Source organism: Triplophysa rosa, linkage group LG24, assembly GCF_024868665.1.
Source record: "Triplophysa rosa linkage group LG24, Trosa_1v2, whole genome shotgun sequence".
Taxonomy (NCBI): domain Eukaryota; kingdom Metazoa; phylum Chordata; class Actinopteri; order Cypriniformes; family Nemacheilidae; genus Triplophysa; species Triplophysa rosa.
Window position 1 is genome coordinate 3,279,773 of NC_079913.1, and position 19,540 is coordinate 3,299,312.

At 38.0% G+C, this 19,540-nt stretch overlaps 1 protein-coding gene across 2 annotated transcripts in view; it reads left to right on the forward strand.

Moving 5' to 3' along the window:
* The window catches only part of grm8a (glutamate receptor, metabotropic 8a), a 110,577-nt gene that overhangs the window by 59,435 nt on the left and 31,602 nt on the right, over window positions 1-19,540 (forward strand). For both annotated transcript variants that reach the window (XM_057324096.1, XM_057324095.1), the window contains exons 4-6: window positions 15,546-15,681; window positions 16,864-17,018; window positions 18,836-18,973. In XM_057324096.1, the coding sequence (XP_057180079.1) occupies window positions 15,546-15,681; window positions 16,864-17,018; window positions 18,836-18,973 (429 nt within the window). The remainder of the gene's footprint in view (window positions 1-15,545; window positions 15,682-16,863; window positions 17,019-18,835; window positions 18,974-19,540) is intronic.

Below are 19,540 nucleotides of genomic sequence, written 5' to 3' on the forward strand. Positions count from 1 at the left end.
GTTGCTTTGGTCTGTCCCGTCTCCGCTGTCAAAACACAACGATGACTGTCAACCTGCTGAAGACTTACAGAGTTTTATAAATGAATGAGACATGTTTCAAATCAAAAGAGAAACAAATTCTGTATTCATTTCAATGCAAAATTTGCCACATGTATATCATGCAACTAGTATCATTCTTTTTTCACATGACAGTAATGAGAATGACTACATCATGGTAAGACGAATGAGAATCTGCAAAGGCACTTAAATGCAAAAACTCTTTCATGGTCCTAAAAGTAGCTTCATTGTCCTTAAAGGAGTTTGGCCCCATTCACTTTCCATAGCAGGAATAAAAATGACTAAAGTGAATGGGGGCAAATTTGGAAGTGAACCACTCCTTTAAGCAATATATAACATCTTATAAGAGAGAATGTGATGCTTTGGGGAGATGATTTATCTGTGCAACCGAATCATTGAAGGACCCCCGGGGCGTGATGAAGGGTGCCAGCTCGTATGAGAGGATGCGTCATGTTCACGAGTCCTGTTTGTCCGTCAGGTTAAAAGAGAGAATTTATTCATAAGAGGTCTCGCTCCTGCGGTCGTACATATTCATGAGAAAAGCACCATTTGCATTCTGTGGATGCACGAGAACATTAGAAATCCCTTTTGCTCACCTTCTTGTGGAGACAGATAAAGAAGCTCGCGGGGAACAGGGAGCTGTGTTTACCTTTTGGGCAGGTTTTGTCGGGCGAGAGATTATACCCTTATGTTAATTGGCTATTTGGTTTCCAAAGGTAAAGCTCGATTCTTGGACCACGTGTGTGTGAGCTCAACTTGTGAAGTTTGTGTTGTCGAGTGACGTCATATGTGGTAGTTTGCTCATGTGGTGACAAAAGGGAAAATAAAAGTTTAGAGAGTTGGTTTGGAATATCAGGTCCGTATCTCCAATGTTCCAGTCATTTCTATTTTATTGTATGAAAAATCCCAGGTGAAGTCTTGTGCGTTCTTTCACGGAATGGTTCTTGGGATTCTATATTGAAGTGTATTCACGGCATTTGATGGTGTTATTTATAAACTTTGACTGGCTCTTTAAAGATATCCATGAGTGGCTGACTGTGTTGTGTGGTCCTCAGTCTTGGATGCGAGAGGTTATGGCCGAGTTCTCCATCAAAAAAATCCCCCAGAGGACACAGATGTCCGCTTGAAGACCCTTCTCAGTTATTCACTCTGGACCGGGCATTATACAGCGCCTCACTCTCAGGACCTCTGGGTCATTCTCACCCGTCGGATGTGGAGAAATTTATGAAAGCATCTTTTATTATTCTGTTTATCTCTGCTCTACCAAACGCACGGGCGAGACAGAATGAATAGGCGCCTTCCAGGAAATTGAATTAGTGTGATCATCAGGGCTTTAACAGTCCGGGCATCCCATCACACAGCTGAACACTGACAGAGATGTAAATGAAGGTCCTGTTTCTAGCAGAGCCATCGTGAGACAGTGAGCTGGGTGCTTTGAGATCTGGCTTTTATTTGTAGCGAGCAGCTGTGTGAGACTTTTTAAGTGATGGCTCGATGAAATAAAGATGATCTTTATTGCTTTTGTACATTTATTTTCCAGTGTTTCTTTTGATGGCCGGAAGCAGAATGGCCACAGAGAAGAACACTTGTTTAATTCATCACTGTGGAACAAAAAGTGTTCTGTGAAGATAAATCCTCACAGTTTGTTTTGTGCCTATTTCATTTTTTATTCAGGTTTGCTAAATAATATTACAATTTTGGGCATGCTTTTTTTTTAAACAATCACCTGTGTCTGGATACCTGGAGATGTTTTTCCTTACAAGTATACTTTTATAATTTTTTATTTAATTATGTAAGTTTAAGTATGTTGTTAAACATACTTTATGTAGTAAGTGTACTTATATACGGGTAATAGTCTAGTTGTATACTTGTAAGTGTACTGTACCAATAACTACTTTAGAATAAATTAGCTCACTTGTAGTATATAAAAGTATACTTTTAAGTGTACCTCAAGTGTAAGTAGTAGACTTTAAGGACACAGCTAGTTTACAACTTTGTGTTTATGTTTGTACTGTACTTCAACCGTACTTCGAGTACACTTATAGGTATACTGACCATTTATCACTTTACCATATTTATCAGTATATAAGAATACAATGTATACAAATTAAATACTTGTAGCAGTTTCCGTTTATAAAAGTACACTTGAAAGTATACTTGTATTAAACTACTAGTTTGTAGTACTAAAAGCTAGTTATTGGATTCTTTTTAGTTTTCTTTAAGTAAAGTTAACATCATACTTAAAGTTAACTATTTATATATTATTTTTACACTTAGTACTATTTACTTAATATTTTACACTTTGTATTTTCCTACAGGTCATCTTTTTTATACCCAAATACCTTAAAGTACTTGAAGTAAATTCACATGATCACATCTAAGCTTTTCCACCCTAAAGCTGACCTGCTACTATATAAATGTGAACTTGTACGTTTATAAGAGTAGTAAGTAAGTAGTAAGTATGAAAGTATGTTAATTTAATACGCTACTCAATTAAAAGAGTAAACACAATTACAAGCCCTGTGTACTTAGATACCTAATTGAACTTTTATAGAGACATTGAATACAAGTATAGACCAAATATACTTAGACTTTTTTGTCAAGTCAAGTATACTTCAATGTCATTTATATTAATGTAAGTGTGAAGTATATTTCTGAGAAGTACATAAAAATAGACTGAATGTATAGTTTTTACATTTTTTTTAAGTTTTCAAGAAGTATACTAACCGCACACTTGAATAAATGTCTCATTTGTAAGGTTTGCAGCAAACAGAATATAAAAGTTGTAAATGAGGACCGGAGGGTGGTGAAGCTCGGGTTAGTGGTCATCTTCCCACTTGATTATAAACGTTGATTTTGTGGATTTCTGAACTCCGTGTGTGAGGTCACCTGTGTACTTACACCTGAGAAAAAGCCACGGCGTAGTGTAGATGATTGTGAGTGCTGAAGTTTACAAGGCGACTGTTAAATGATGTTTTTAGGATCCTCCTGAATCCCCCATCCATCTGTATCTTGTCTCATCGTCTGAAAGTGCGGTGCAGATATAACAAGGATGATCACAGGTGTGTGTGTGTGTGATCTAAACACCAAGGTCTGATAATAAAAGCCGCATCTGTCCGGCCTTCACACAAGATCACAACTGGTCCCGTTTGACCTGAGAATGTCTAATGAAGTGTGCTCTTTTACAATCTTATCCAGTGAATAATCATGCTGTTTTATAGGATATTGGATAAGAAGTCTACATTTGTGCTAGAATTCACCTGTGTTTTTATGAGCTGGAGAATATGATTGTGTGTGTGTTTAAGTTGGTTCTTGCATCACATCTGTCTGTGGAAGAGATATTTTGTCCATTGATTGTCCCTGTATTCTTGTCTCTCTGTGCCAAACACAATGTTATCTTGATGTCTCCTTGCTGATGCCAAATGTGGCTGGTTTAATCGAGTGTGCTGTTAGTATACTTCTTTAAAACGAAATACTTTTTATTTACTTCTCAGAAATATATTTTAAATTACATTAAAGTATACTTGACTTACAGAGAAGTCTAAGTATATTTGCTCTGTACTTGTACTCAATCCATTGAAAGAGATACTCTATAAAAGTATAGTAAAGTATTCCAAGTATACTATAGTTTTACACACTGTCTTATAAACTTACATGGTGAAGTTTATATAGTAACAGTAAAATGTAATACAAATACTATATAACGTGAACTATTTGATGTATACTGTTAAGTTCCCTTGCAGTATAAAATGATATTAATTAATATATATAAAAATATAAAGCAGTATTTCACTGAGAGTATACATTAAATTGTATAGAACAAGTATAGAACTAGTTCATCGTTAGAAACTTGTGTAATACAATTTAAAGTATACGTTTATAAACTAAAAATGGGTCAATTTAGTCCCAAGTGGCGTTGAAGTAGTACACCTATAAGTGTAAGACTAGTGCATCGATATTAGTATACTTACTACATAAAGTACACTTAGAAATATACTTGAACTTAAGTATACTTAATCAAATGAACTTGAAGTATACCTGTTTTTTTGGACTGCTAAGTGTTGAGAGCATCACCGTCATGAAATGTGTGATGTTACCGTAGTAAAATGTAATGTATGTTGTTGTGGTGCTGGTTCGAGACGACGCCTGCGCTTCTTTGTTTGCTTTGAAGAATTCAAGGTTCTTCTGCACATTTTGTACGGCGTCACTTTTACAGTAATTAAACTCTAATCAGTCACAAAACCCTGCGGGTGTGAATTAAAGCTGTTTGTGTTTAGAGTTTTACCTTTAATACAGCCGTATAATGGGTTTTTGGCAGGTAACCGTAAAACTTTGATTAAGTTTCCTTCATTTTGACAAGTTACAGGCGCTGTGACTCATTTATTTGCATATCGTATTCTTGTCTAATCGGGCTTCAGGCCAAAACCACAGTGGCATATTGCATCTGTTGAAACTGTTGAAAAACACTTTTGCTTTTTATAGTAAATGGAAATAAAGAAAAGCAATATGCAGTAATGTAGATTTGATCTTTATCTGATTGATTATCTTTCAGATGTACTCTGAAATTTTGTATTCTACAATACAGTGTATTTTATCATTTTTCAACCATATAAAATTAGATGACGTTTTTGTGCCTGCTGTATATACTGGGTCATCCGCGGTTCACCTTCCACAGACCCAAACACACAAGCGCCTCTTTCTGAGACTAAATCGATGTGCAAGGCATCACCTCGACGGTTACTCCAGGCGTGTCACGGACAGCGTTCTCACTTGCCTTATCATTGCTTTGTGTGGAAGCTGCCTGATCTCAGACAGAAAGACTCTCGAACGACTGCCGAAAACAGCTCGCTTCATCCCACGAGCTGTCAGGCTACACAACAACTCCATATGACAGTGGTGTCCGCACTAACTATACCGCTTCACTTCCCTCTCTAGGCCTCTCCGCTCAAACCCATAATGACACTTTGAAAACATTCTAATAAGGAGAATATTCAGCTTAAATATTAAACATTTGGCAGGAAGCTGATTGGCGTTCACCTCTTGTAGAAAACCTTTGCGTTGACAAATGGCTGGTGATATTGCTCTTGGAAAAATGTAATTACAAGACTGTGATTGATATAAAGGCAGACGCTTCATCCTTCACGTGCCGAAGCTGTAATGCAGTTTTAATGAGAAGTCACGGTTAAGACACATCTCTACATGTTGGCCTGGCCTGCAGATTGTTTCTATAATTTAGCGAATCATTTCAATTATTAATTGCAGTTCAGATGTACTTTGCATAATGCGGACAAGTAACTGTATTTCATGAGGTTGTGCTCGCCACCAGTGATGTTTTACATCGGGTATTGAGGGTTTCCGTTTTATTTCACAGACAAACACACACTCGGGCAGAACAAACTCAGCGTGTTGACAACGCTGAAATTGTGTAGCGTCCATATAAGAAGCTGTGTACACGCTTCTTGACATTTATCTGTTACTACGGCCTGGGTGCTTACTGACGCTGAAGGAAAATATAAGAACAGGTTAAAATGTAATGGGAAAGAAATGTAGGGAGAAGAGAAGTTTCGCAGACATCCTTTTGCATATCAGCTCTTCTCTCTGGCTGGGATGATATTGATTTTGATGTGCTGTGTTTTTTAGTTGGCTGCTGGATTTCTTATGACATAAGTAGTCCCGTAACATTTGTTTCTTCTGTTAAATGATACAATTGTAGGTGAATTGAGAAGCTTGCCTCACGTGCAAACACAGCAGAATGTGTTTCTGTGTAAATCGTTCATAATACTGTTCTTATGTAATTGCGTTCAATATGAGTGATTTACTCCCATTGTGATTGCTTTGTTTATTTTGTTTTGGTGGTTTATTGCAAGAAATATTCCTCATGGGAAACGGGGAGTTCTGGAGGAAATTGAAACTTTTGTGTTTTGTGTTGCTGAGTAGAGAGATGCTATTAGATTTCTGAAGAATCAGACCTCATCTGGCAGATGATAAAACAAACTATACAGTAGATATAACACATAGCAATATGCTAGAAACATCTTAGAAACTGCGTAGTTCTGCTTTATACTGTACCATATACTGTAGCAATGCACTAGAAACCTTTTCAAACATCTAGTGAACTGCATAATACTTCCCTAGCAACCATCTAGAACTCATTAGTAACCACATACTGTAGCAATGCACTAGAAACTGTTTCAAACACCATAGTACTGCCCTAGCAACCATCCAGAACACCGTGGCAACCGTTTAGCAATGCGCATTCCAAATACGCTGGCAACTGCATAGTACTCCTTAGCAACCACATAGCAAAGCAGTAAAAACCATTTAAAACCCTTTGGCAACTGTTTTACTGCCCTAGCAACCACCCAGGGTACAATAGCAACCACATAGCAATGTGATAAAACCATTTTAAACACCTTGGCAACCGCATACTTCATTACTGCCCTAGCAACCATGTACTACAGCAGTGTGCTAACTTTTCCAAACACCTTGGCAACCGCAGGTACTGCCCTAGCAACCACATAGCAATGCACTTAATACCATTCAGTATTCATTAAAATGCCGTGGGCGCTCTGGATGTCTGTGCATTGTGGCGGTGAGTTTTGCACAGAGCAGCACTCACATTCACTTTATCAAATGTAAAAATGTAATTTACAGTAAAACATCTCACAGGATTCTATTATAATACACAACGTCTGTATCAGCAGTCACACTATTGTCACACATTACAAAACAGAGTTTGCCAGAAGCATGTGACCTATAAGTGAATTAGTGCACGGGAACCATGAGACAATCTTCACCGCTGTGCCGAGCCGTCGCTCCGGTTGTCTCACTGTTTTTTTGTCATTCCCTCAGTAGAGCACAGGCAATCAGAGTACCGCATCGATCCCTCTTGTTCAAGTTCGCTTGAGGGAATTTACAGAATCTCCACTTGGATGCTTCTCAGACGTTGAAGGCTGTCATATTCCACCCTGGATATCAGCAAGAGGAAACGCCATATTTCACACGCCGGCAGTCTCACGAGTGGGTGTGAGCGCGTACCGACCTCATTAAACTAAAGCAAATGCCAGCGCACCGGGTCACTTTTACTCGCGTTGTCTTCACAATCACTCATAGCTCAAGCAAGACTGACATTTGTTTAAATATGATCAGACAAACAGAGATCAGCGCTTTGTGATTCCAGTAAACACGCGGTGTGTCCTTTGCACATTACGCTGTTGAATTGGGATGACTGGGGCATTCATCGACTCGTGACATTAACAGATTTAAAGAGGCATGATGACTTTATTGTCTTCAAGAAATTGTACGTTTTCTAAAAGGTTAAATAAGTTTAGTACAACATTATAGGAATAGTTTTATTATGTGCAACTCGGATATTTTGCTTTTGTTTTCCACAGATGATAGAAAGATTGTAGTGGCGTGATGTTGAGTAAATAATGATTCTCTAAAGCAGTGGTTCTCAACAAGGGGGCCGTGGCCCACAAGGGGGCCCCAGCTGACTTTCAAGGGGGGCTCAAGATGATTAACATTTTGAAATTAGACAAAACGAGCATTAAAATACATAAAAAAGTTTCTTATTATTTGGCCATTTTTATAATGAATAAATGTTTTAATTCAATTAATGTCAAGCTATAATTATTCAGTTATTATGTTTTTGTGAGTGGAAGGGGACCCTTTGAATATTGTAAAGGGGCCTTGGAGTCAAAAAGGTTGGGAACCCCTGCTCTAATGGAAGGAAGATTTGTGGTGTTTATATTGTTGTCTGAATCATGAAAAGGTTAATGTGCAGAAATAGTGCCCGAGCGTCTGCTGTGAAAGAGACTGATGTTTTTTTTTACATGAGCTGAGAATTAAAGGACGGTTCATGTAGAAGAGTTGCTTCACACTTTGAATAGAATCAAATGTGTTGCCTGTATAGTACAAATCAGAGAGAGAGAGAGAAAGAGTGGGTTCGAGCTGCAGATTACATTCGAGTGGACAGAATATGTTGACAGCAAACACTAAAGGTCCATCAAAACAAAACGGTGGGAAATCTGAAAGCTTTCTTCGTAATAGTGTTTCATTACACATGTTTGATGCCATGGAAACGCTGCGGTGAAAGAATCTATTCTCCCAGCATTCAGTGTGTGAATACTAGAGTCACTGCAGCTTTTACTATATCATTTATACAGCACTAGATGTATTTACACTGTTGTCAGCAAACACCACTACTTGACATTACACATTCATTTGTTTTTGAATGATTGATTATCGTATTTTTAATATGCATACATCACATTTCAAAAAGAGAAAATACTCAAATTAAATCATATTGTGAAGTGGGAGTGTCACAATGCAACAGTATTGACGATGGGACGATTGAGATGGGTCGCATATGTGGTGTGGTTTCTGGGGTCGTGACCTCTATCTGGCGCTCTGAGCCCTGAGGGAAGTAAATGTCAGAAAAATGTTTGGAGACGTGATCCCTCATGGGATGTGCCACACGGACGTGTCACTACAACATTTAGTCTTATCTGCCTGCAGAGCTTACTGTAAAGATTTGGATGGTTCTGGAAATGTTTTGTACAGCAGACCTGAATGCGACGTATACTGTCCTGTATCCCATAATGCAATGCACGCAAACTTCGCTTGTAGCATGTTAAATGAACCAGGAACCAAGTTTAATATTTAAGTTTTGATTTCTTTAAAATATATGCCTTTATTGTTTAAAGGGAGTGGTAGGACAGTAAGCGAAGTGGCGGGATCGGGAAAGGACCACGAGTCGGGACTTAAACTCGTGTCGCCCGGAGGGCAACAGCGCCATATGTTGGAGCACTACCCACAAGACTATCGGCTCTGACAAGTTTAGATTTTTTTTACTTTTTTAACCTCCAAAGCTCTAATAATATTATGTTTAATGTAGTTGTATTTGATTTCAAATGAGGCAAATGTAGACCTAAAATTTTTTTGAAATTAACTATAATGTTTTTCATGCATTATTTAAATACTGCCCTCAGCTACAATTGCCCCTTTTTCCTTCATATTTCATAACCCTGGCTAAGAAGCTGTATTTAAAGAACATACATTATTGGCTGGTGTTAACCGTAATGTGAGGGGTTGCAATCCATCACAGCGTCCTTAAGCAACCTTAGTGATACTTAGGTGGTGATGACGTTGGCTTGTTATTTGTGTACTTATGAAATGCATCTGCTAAATGATATGTGACATCATTTTCCACGCTCGGGTCTTATCGGAGCACATACGGCAGAGGCCGACAGAATTCAGCACTCTTAGAAATGTCACTGTTCGGATAACAAGACTAACTGAGAATCAATTCACACTGAAATAAATCAGCATTTGTTGTGATGTTATACAGCACTCGAGATGCGTGTTTTTTAGTGTTGTTGTTGTGGACGGTTTGCAACTAGAATGGTTTTATTATATGCACTTAAAAAGTTATATTTTGCACACATGTGAAATATCGGTGGTGTATTTGCCCCCAAGCCTTGGTTAATTTCTGACCCTGGCTGTAAGTTATTAAAGCATCATTACTTTTGTAATTTAGTTTGGTTCAGCTCGTGGTGCAGAAATGACACGCTTGACATTTAATACAGGTTCTGCTGCAATATCTTGCTCCATACACCTTCGTTGTTTTCAGTATTGTAAACGCTAAATGTTTGTTTTTACAAGCTGATGTCTGTTGACGTGCATTAGTGAAATAATTTCTCTTGACAATTGATGAATAACTGTGTGCTTCTAAATCTAAAATGTCACCATTAGAAGAATACTTAAGCTTAGTTTTGTCTTACTGTCAGTTCTTAAGGTTTTTGCAGGCAGGTCTCTGCCTGTCCCAACGGCCGGAGATTTGATTCGGATTCACGCAGGGAAAGGGATTTCTCTGTCAGCGTGGTGATCCTCGCTGGTCAGCTTGAAGATGTCTGTCAGACTCTTCAGACCAAACAAATCCCTCTGACTCACTGCTAAGTGAGCCAAACGCTCGAGACAAAGAGATTCCAGACAAAAGGATTTATTACATGGTTTCGGGGGAGAGATTTGACCTTCAGACCAGTGACCAAGAATCCACTCTCCATCACTCCTCACATTACAGTTTCCAGTGTCGCTCCTTAAAAGACTGAAGCCGATCGATCCGTGTCATTGATCCGCTCGTGACACTCTTGTGGGCGAATCGCTTAACGCTGCGCATGACATCAGTATTATCTCATCTCAGTTTCAGAATCGCTGCCGCTCTTGCTGTTCTGTGTGCTCGCTGGAAAGTCACATCGCTAAATGGCCAAAATCCAGCCCGAGAATCCAATTAGACGTGGACCAGAGAGCACAAGCACAATCGGCCTGCAATGTTTCCTGAGGCGTTCTGCCACATGCATGACTTCAGAGAGTCATACATCACCATTCACAGTGTTTTCCGCCTCAAAACACAACTAAACGTTTCATTTTGAAACCGTGTTGGAGTTTTAAAGCAGCAGTGACCATATTTGTCATAGATGTATAGACAAAGATGCCTCTTCAGCAGCTGTTTGTTTGGGCGTATCTTTAAGTCGTCCGCCATATTGGAACAGTCAAGAGCAATTCATAGTTATAAATATCAGATGTTACGTGCTGTTGTGTAGACAAACATTATAATTGCTAAACCAACGCAATATAACATTTATTTCTTTATTATTAACAAGACGAAGGCATTAGCTAATGCAACATTAAAGGGTTGTCGTTGTTTAAAAATGTGAAATGTTGAGTCAATATATATAAAAACCTAAAGCTACACATTTTTACCTGTTAAAGTTTTTCCCATTTCTTCAGGAATGCTGTAGAATCTTGTTCTGACAACAGCAACTTAAATGTTGACTGTACCAAGATGGCGGACGCATCGACGTGTCTGCAGTGTTTAAATGTTGCATCAATGTATATATTTCTTACAAATATCTATATCTAAACAGTGTTGTATAGTACTTAAGTATTTTTACTTTCGAGTACATTTTTAATTATTCGTATTTTGGAAAAAAATACTTAAATACATCTAAAGCATGTATCACTCCACTACATTTCATAAATAAATGTTTTTATTTTACCTTTTAATACTGAAGTACATTAAAATCTAGCACTTTCTTTTACAAAGTATTTTTACTTTTTACTTTTAAAAATGGGAAAGTACTACAAGGTTAAAATATTTAAAAATGTATTTATGAAATATAGTGGTGTAAAACATATCCTTTATAATGTAGTGCAGTCATTTTTTTCCAAAGTAAAAACAGTCTCATAAGGTACAGATACTTGAAAAATCTAATATAAAATACAAAAATAAAATAATCCACTTCCAATAAATTTCCACTTCCAAAATGACCAAAGATCCTCACAATAACTTCTGATGTCAATCTGTTTGACTCTTGAGGTTGTGTTGGTGTAAATGCTTTTTTTGACACACATACAGATTGAAATATATAGTTCCTGTGAGTTCTAGTACAATTCAGTGCAAGTTGTATGAATGCAATTCAAACTCATTTGCATAGATGAAACTACTGTAGCTATTGATATTATTTATTCATCAAAGTTAAATGTGTTTCTGCAGAAACGGCCTTTAGCGAGCGGCTCCTGTTCATTACATCTCGCACAATCGTTCACAGCAGTCAAACGCAGGTGTGAGTGTGTAGTTTTATAGTAAACACAAAGATGCTGCGATGCTGTCGCCTTCACCTGCTGTTTGTACGCGAGCACTATGAACACCAGTGACGCAGTTCAGAAAACGGTAGGGGAATCAAACTTCAGTTTGGATGAGTTGAATTGAAACTTAGTTAGGCTAAGTCTTGCTTTAGCGATGTGACTTTATATCCAAATGACTTTACAATTGATGGATTTTTTGAAAGCGAACGTGAGGTGTGAAACGCGTGGCGTCAGGCACGCGCATGTGGGTGGATGCGGGTTGGATTGGAGCACCTTTGTGATGCGTGCGTGGGCGGAGATGTGGCGATGCGTTGAATAAACACATTCGCATGCTCTTTTCATGAGTGAGAAAGGCTCTCGCATTTGATGCTCGCAGGAACTGACGAGCGAATCGTTTCGTGCTGAGAGCGGGGGAGGTCAACACCATGGGGAAACAATACTTCCATGTGAAATATCAAACATTGAATAAACCCGGCCGGTCGGTCTGTCTGTGCTCTTGGCTGTTAACTGCCGTCTTTAGTGAAGGTTAGAAATCTATTAAGCAGGTGTAGATGAGCGCAACGGAAAGCAGGGGGCTCAAAATGTGCTTATAATGCCCAATGCTTCGACTTTAACAGCAGTCACAAATGTTAAAAACATTCAACACACCAAACGGTCACTATGTTTGTCTTGCTCCAAGCTTTCGTTAGGTGAATTCACCATAGTTTTACTATAGTAAAGTGAAGTTGATTCAGGGCCGGCTCCAGGCATGGGCAGGCTGAGCCCACCTAAACATCTGTCTTGCCCACCCAATGAGAATAAAAAAACAACACCAAAAACTTATTTAAAAAATCAAGGTCTTTTCTTAACTTTTTCTAATACATGTAGGCCTACAAACATTAGTTTTGAGTTGTTTAAAACTAAATATGAACTTGTTTTGTTTTTAGGCAAATTAATGCAAATAAAAACAACATTTTTATATGGAATTTGAGGGAAATGTTGTCAGACGTTCACAGAAATAAACAAAAATGATAATTTTACAAAAACACATTCTTATCTTATCAGAAAAATGGAAAAAAATGTTTAAATGCTTTCTGATTTTTTTGTGGTTGGGGTATATGCCCACCCAGGATACCTGCTAGCCCACCCTTCTGCACCTGGCAGGAACCGGGCCTGAGTTGATTACCATTTTTATTACCATAGTTTTACTACAAATACCATGGTGAAACTATGGTTACTGTGGTAAGACTATAGTACATTTGTAGTGTGAAAACATTTCTAAGAAAAACAAAACAATCGGGCATGTTTTTGTCTCACATAAGTTAAATCATCGGGCTGTTCACAAAACCAAATAGAAAGTTAATTATCCAATGTGAAGCACTTTTAAGAGCCTGAAATAATTGATGGCATTATTCAGCCCGTGCGTGCGTCTAAAGAGGGATACGCGAGGTTGGACTCAATTAGATTGTTCATGATTCATAAAGCATTGAAAATCAAATCATTAGAGATGAAGAGGGATGCAGAAGTGCATGCGTCTATTACAGGACGGATCATTTTATTGTCATGCTACATCACACAAGCCGAAAGAATGGCTTAATACAGCTATCTTATGCAATTAGAGTAAAACAGTCTTCGAGTGGATGGCTGACTGTGTTTCTTTAGTCCACAGCTGAAAATAAACAGTGTTAACATCATGGTTCATGCATATTAATTGTGGAGTGACTCATGTCTGTCTGACAGGGCATGGCAGGGCAATTCACTATTTGTCAACAGCAGGGGGAGCTGCTTTATGTCAAAACCCAAAACCTTCCAGTTTTTGCAGTTTTTACTTGGTAACATGCCGCAATGCTGATGTATGTCCATGCAATCTCTTTACGAGCTTTAGGAAAACCTGAAATCTTTTTATAGTGATGCAAAGATTGCTGTAACTGCTACTGGTCACAGTAATAAAAATGTATTAATGCATACAAAAACGCTTGGAAATAGTATTTTGACAAGCTATGTAAGGCAAAATGTTTTTAAACGTTTTTTCATTTGTGGCACATAAAAGCATCAATCTGGGTTTGACGAGACCTGAATTTTGAATGCTTGTTTGAATGTTTTAGAAATCATTTGCATCAATATTGTGTAGTTTTATTCGTTTGTTTATATACTTTTTTCTTTGTTTCTTTAATGCAGTCATAAAAACAGTGTTTATGGTTTTCAAACAACCCCAAGGTCACGTCCAAGATGTTTATGTACAGTATTTAATGTGTTTGTCTACGCAACAGCACGTAACATCTGATATTTATAATTATGACTTGCTCTTGACAAACTTCAAAGTTACTTCACAACATGATATGAAAACATAGTCTCTTGTGTACGTTTTATTGCAAAATTCAAACAATAAATTCACTTTGGGAGATTTTTAATGTGGCGTGATATATGGAACGCATTGGGGTCGGAAGTTGGACATTTCAATTTGGATATCCCTACCTCCAACTTCATCACAGAATTACTTTTTTTACTTTTTCAGAAGAATACGTTAGTTGATCTACTTTAAATTATAGATCGCTTGTAGTCTGGAAAAATGTTTCACAAGAGCATAACATTTTTACTTTAATATGTGATGGTAAAGATGGTAAACACTGTGATTCTCCACCTGTTATTGATTTTTGTTTTGTTTTTGCCAAACATGTTTCACGCAAAGAAAAACAATACTCCTGAGAGACAGAGAGATGGGGGAAAGGCACGAGGGCAACAGATTGTTGATTACCCTTGAATGGGGCATTAATTACAGCTAACGAGTGTTTGTCTTTGGGACAGAATGTATGAAGATCAGCGTTGGTTTAGCATGCGGCGACACAGCTAACCGAGGCAAATGTCAACGTTCATTAAATGGATTGAAACAGGAAGAGATTACATCCATGAGAAAGTCCATCATTCATTCTCATGCGTGACGCTAATGTTCTAATAGAGCTCTCGGTGCGATGGCCACTTACACATTACAGCTTACGTTAAATATGAAAGATGGTCCCGTCCTCCTCAATGTGCTCCATCAAGACCTGAATGGTGTACATCTGCCTTGTTACCTTTGATAAAGTGATGTGGACAGAAGAGGTGTTTAACTGCTTATACAGCATGTGTGTGAATCAAATTGGTTGTCACTTTGACTTGAATTTCGTCGGTGTCCTTCCGAAACCTTGTATCTTCAAATTTGCTGTTTTTCAGAAAACTGAAAGAAAAACACAGTACTTTATTAATTAATGATTACATACTCTGTTGTCAAAGTTGACAAGCAATTTTTAATACCTTTTATTGGTTAGATTTTGCAGAAACCAGTGACAAACAAAAGGGGTTACTTAGAATAATGATTTATGGCAACAACAAAAAAATCACCAAATATTGAGATACGAGTGATACAGTATACCTTGTTCAGACATACAGCACAACTCTGATATTTCGGTGTATTTGACTCATTGAGGTATTTGTATTCCAAACAATAACACAACAAAAAGTCAATATTTTTTATCTTGATTTGCAGTTAAAATGTAAAAACATCATAAAACACAAACATTTACTGTTAAAGCAAAAGGGGGGAATGTGTTTTTAGTGAAAATATCTTGAATTAAAATGATTAATCTAACATAGCTGGCAGATATTTCTTTTGTATACAAGAAAACAAAAACCGTTTGCCAGGGGGGTGTAGAATAATCTTAATGCAACATTATTTCATGTTTTAAAGATGTTTATAAAAAAAATACATCCAAAATACATCAATACAAATGACAATGCCTTCTTTAAAGTGAAAATCTTTTACAAACCTCAATTGTGAGTCGTTTTATACCACTTCATGTGTTCAATTGTGTGTCTGTGTTTAGGTGGGGTGTGTATTGCACAGTCTCTGAAGATCCCCCGGGAGCCGAGGCCTGGGGAATTCGACAAGATAATCCGACGCCTCCTGGAGACCCCAAGCGCTCGAGCCGTGATCATGTTTGCAAACGAGGATGATATCAGGTATTCTTTATGTAAACGTATTCACAGACTGAACGTTCTCAGAGAAGAGATATCTTAAACTGAGTCGAGTCTATTATCAGCGCCTGCAGAAGAGAGAGAGAGAGAGAGACCAATGAAGTGAAAGAGAAAGAGAGGGAGAAACGTTTATGTAGAACACTTTATGTATAGCAAAAAAATATATACATACATAGACACGTACATACAGTAGGTTTCTCAAACAAAGGTAAAGAGAGAGAAAGATACTGACAGCTGATATGATTTTGGTTCATCTGTCACGTTAAAAATGAAAGGTTAGGTGGAGTGCATTGCATTCTGGGATGCAGTATTCAGTACAGTGTGCTGCACAATTTGATAAATCAGAAATTTTGCATACTGTGTGAAGTACACATGGCCCAAAATCCACATCGGCAGTGAGACAGAGGTGAAACTGGAACACACAGTCATTTGCATTAACATCTCGCCCGCAGTACATCCCAGAAGCCTTCACTCATTTCCCGTCTTTATCTCGGTTGCCACCTGTACGTTCTCCAACTTTCCTGAACCTGAAGTACAAACGGAAAGCAATTAAAAATCACACTGCAGAGGATGTTAAGTGTTTTGTGCCCATAGGGCGGGATGCTCTAATTTCCTCAGCACCGGTCCACTCCGACTCGGAGTCGTTTATGTAACTCAGTCCCCGAGGTGATGCTGTGTTGAGATTTGGCTTGGGTACATGGAATGAGCTAGAAATCATTAGGTTTCCTGCCATCAACACATACATATGCTTGATGAAATAACAGCTGCTGAGGTGAAGTGTATTTCTTAAAAGCCTCACGGACTAATACTAATCTGACTTCACACTGAAGTGATTTTCACTGCGAACTCAGAAAACTCATGAGTTGTAAAAGTTGAGCTTATTAACTTATTGACCGGAAGCTTTTTATTTAGTCCACGCTGTGTAAATATAAATGATATAGATTATATAATACAATGAGATATAAACTGTGATTCAGACATGAGGAAAGATTTAAGTCTTTATTTGAATAGTAGTCAGTCGGTTACAGATGGCAACAGCCCTTGATGTGCATTTATCTGAACTCTGTCCCGTCAACAGATAAGATACTGCTCAGCGTTCAGCCATGAGAGATTGATGTGCTTGTGGGTTTGGTGTTTTTTGAAGCTGACCGTTTTTTACATCTGCAGACGAGTCTTGGATGCGGCCAAGAGGAACAATCAGACGGGTCATTTCCTGTGGGTGGGCTCTGACAGCTGGGGCGCCAAGATCTCACCGGTCATCCAGCAGGAGAGAGTGGCGGAAGGAGCCATCACCATTCTACCGAAAAGAGCCACAGTCGAGGGTTTGTAAAAATAACAATCACACCTTTACTGACATGAGATAAAAATGACCTCAGTAGAAAATGCAGTATTTTGTAGATGTTATGAAGAAAGTTATCAGACGTTATGAACACATACCTGGTGTTGAGCCACAAAAATTAAAATATGAAAAAAAAATAAAGTTGTTATTATAGTATTTTTTGATAGTTTCGCATGATCTTCACATTTTGCTGCCAATAGTCATTGGAAAATCAACAAATTTCTTTTTCTAAGAAACAAATATATTTAAATAAATCTAATATATAAAGTATATATAGTGTATATGTATATATATATATTATTGCTGTTGTAGCGCTGCTTACTATAAATGATAATAATAATAACTACTATTAATTATTATTATTTATTAAATAAATAAATTTAAGTATTATTATTATAATAACATTTTTATTAAAAAAGGAGGAACCTTTATTTTTTACTAGCAATAATAATACGACTAATTGTTGTTTTAGTTGTTAATAAAAGTGTTTTTTTACCACTCTTAACATTAAAGTTTCTAAAAGGTTTTTTTGAATTGGAAAATTGTTTTACAGACAATAAAATTGTAAGATTTTTATTTTATTTTAAGAACCATTGACTGAAAGTTTCTTTAGCCAACTTAAAATGGTTCTATAGGGCAGGGGTTCCCAAACTTTCCAGCCCGCGACCCCCAAAATAACAGTGCCAGTGACTCGAGACCCCCACTATACTCGGAGGTGGTTAAAGTATACAAACGTTGTGCGCAAATGCACCTATTTTACCCGAACGTGCATAATGACAACACAAAAGAGCACAACCTAACATAATATTATTTTATAGTTATTTACTCATTACTTTACTTGTCATTATACATAAACTATGAACTATTACTACAGATGGTTGAATTTCATCAAACTGATTCAAGTGCTGATTTATGTACCTCTTTTCGTACCTGAGGACGATGGCCCCTCTGACTGCAGCGCTTCTCCGCCCTCCTCCGCTGGCCTCCCTGCGTTGTCTTTGGTCGATATTAATCAACGTTTCATTTCGACAAATCCTAAACTTAAAGCCTGAAAAATGATCTGTGTGCACATGGGACTGTTTAACGTGGTGCTGTAAATGGACTTGCTGCACCTAACCTTATGCGGTTGCTAATGTCGTTAATGTGACGTAATCACCTCAGGGGCCATGATCGAGGGGCTGATGGCTTTTTATTTGCCTGGTTTTATTTTTAACTTAATTAATATTTTTATATTTTGTTACACTTATTGATTACATATGCTATTTGTAATAATAAAAAAATGAAAATCATCTTGCGACCCCGCCCTCGCGGCCTTGCGACCCCCACTCTGGGAACCGCTGCTATAGGGCATCCCGGCGAAGGACCCGTTTTACAGTAGCACCACTATTTTTAAGAGTTTCATTTTTTAAGATTTTTTAAACTTTAGTAGTTTTTGTAGAGATATTTGCATCGTAGTAGAGATAGTGGTTAGTGGATAGAATGATTGTGGTTAGACGCTCAATCTCGCCTCCGTAGATCCGCCAGCAGCGGAGTTCTTTCTGGTGTTCATGTGCACTCCAGTAATCACATCTCTGTCCCTCAGCCATCAGCTCCACAGGCAACAGCTCGGGAATAAACCCACCAATTAGTGCACTTTTGTCAGAACACACTATGTAATTGTGTCTGTGGGGAGATGGATTCGATACAGACAGACGCACAGGACTGCCCGTTGAGGACACGCACACGCTCCGACACTTCACCGTCACAAAATTGTGACATTCTGTCAGATATTTATCTCTTTCTCTTTTCCTCTTCTCTCAGCGTTCGATCGCTACTTCCGCAGCCGCTCGCTGTCCAACAACAGAAGAAACGTATGGTTCGCCGAATTCTGGGAGGAAAACTTCGTCTGCAAGCTGGGGATGCACGGCAAGCGTCCGGGAAGTCTTAAAAAGTGCACTGGTGAGAGATGTCATATTTTCATGTTCACAGATTCATCTCTAAACGATCTTTTGTTCAGAGAGGAAGATGACGAATGCATAATGGGTTTGGCAGACTCTTGTGGTCTGGGTTTTTTGAGTAATTCAAAGAAATTCCACGTAAGCACAACATATTTTTCCAGCATAAACTGAAAAACGAAGAATGTTATATATTTTCTTTGGCTGTATGATACATGTATAATTCATACATTAATCATTATTGAAAATTTCTCCTATAAATTTTTGTCTGCTTCCCTAAATTTAAGTAGAATTTGGTTTCCTGTTTGCTACCACAGTTCAAACTGAACTTAAATCCAACAACCAAATAAAGTGTTCCCAATTCAGTTGTCTGAATGCATGTTTCTGTAAGTCTGTCCGATGCCCCGGCTCGGGCGATCAATGCAAACAATCGGTGTCCCCCGTAAGCTTTAGGACAGACGCTTGGGTGACATTTAGATTGTGTCCAGTGTCTGACTTCATTACACCTGGTTTTCTCTCTTGTCCTGAAGGTCCTCGTGTGGTGAGCAATAACACTCTGAAGGTGTCTTTC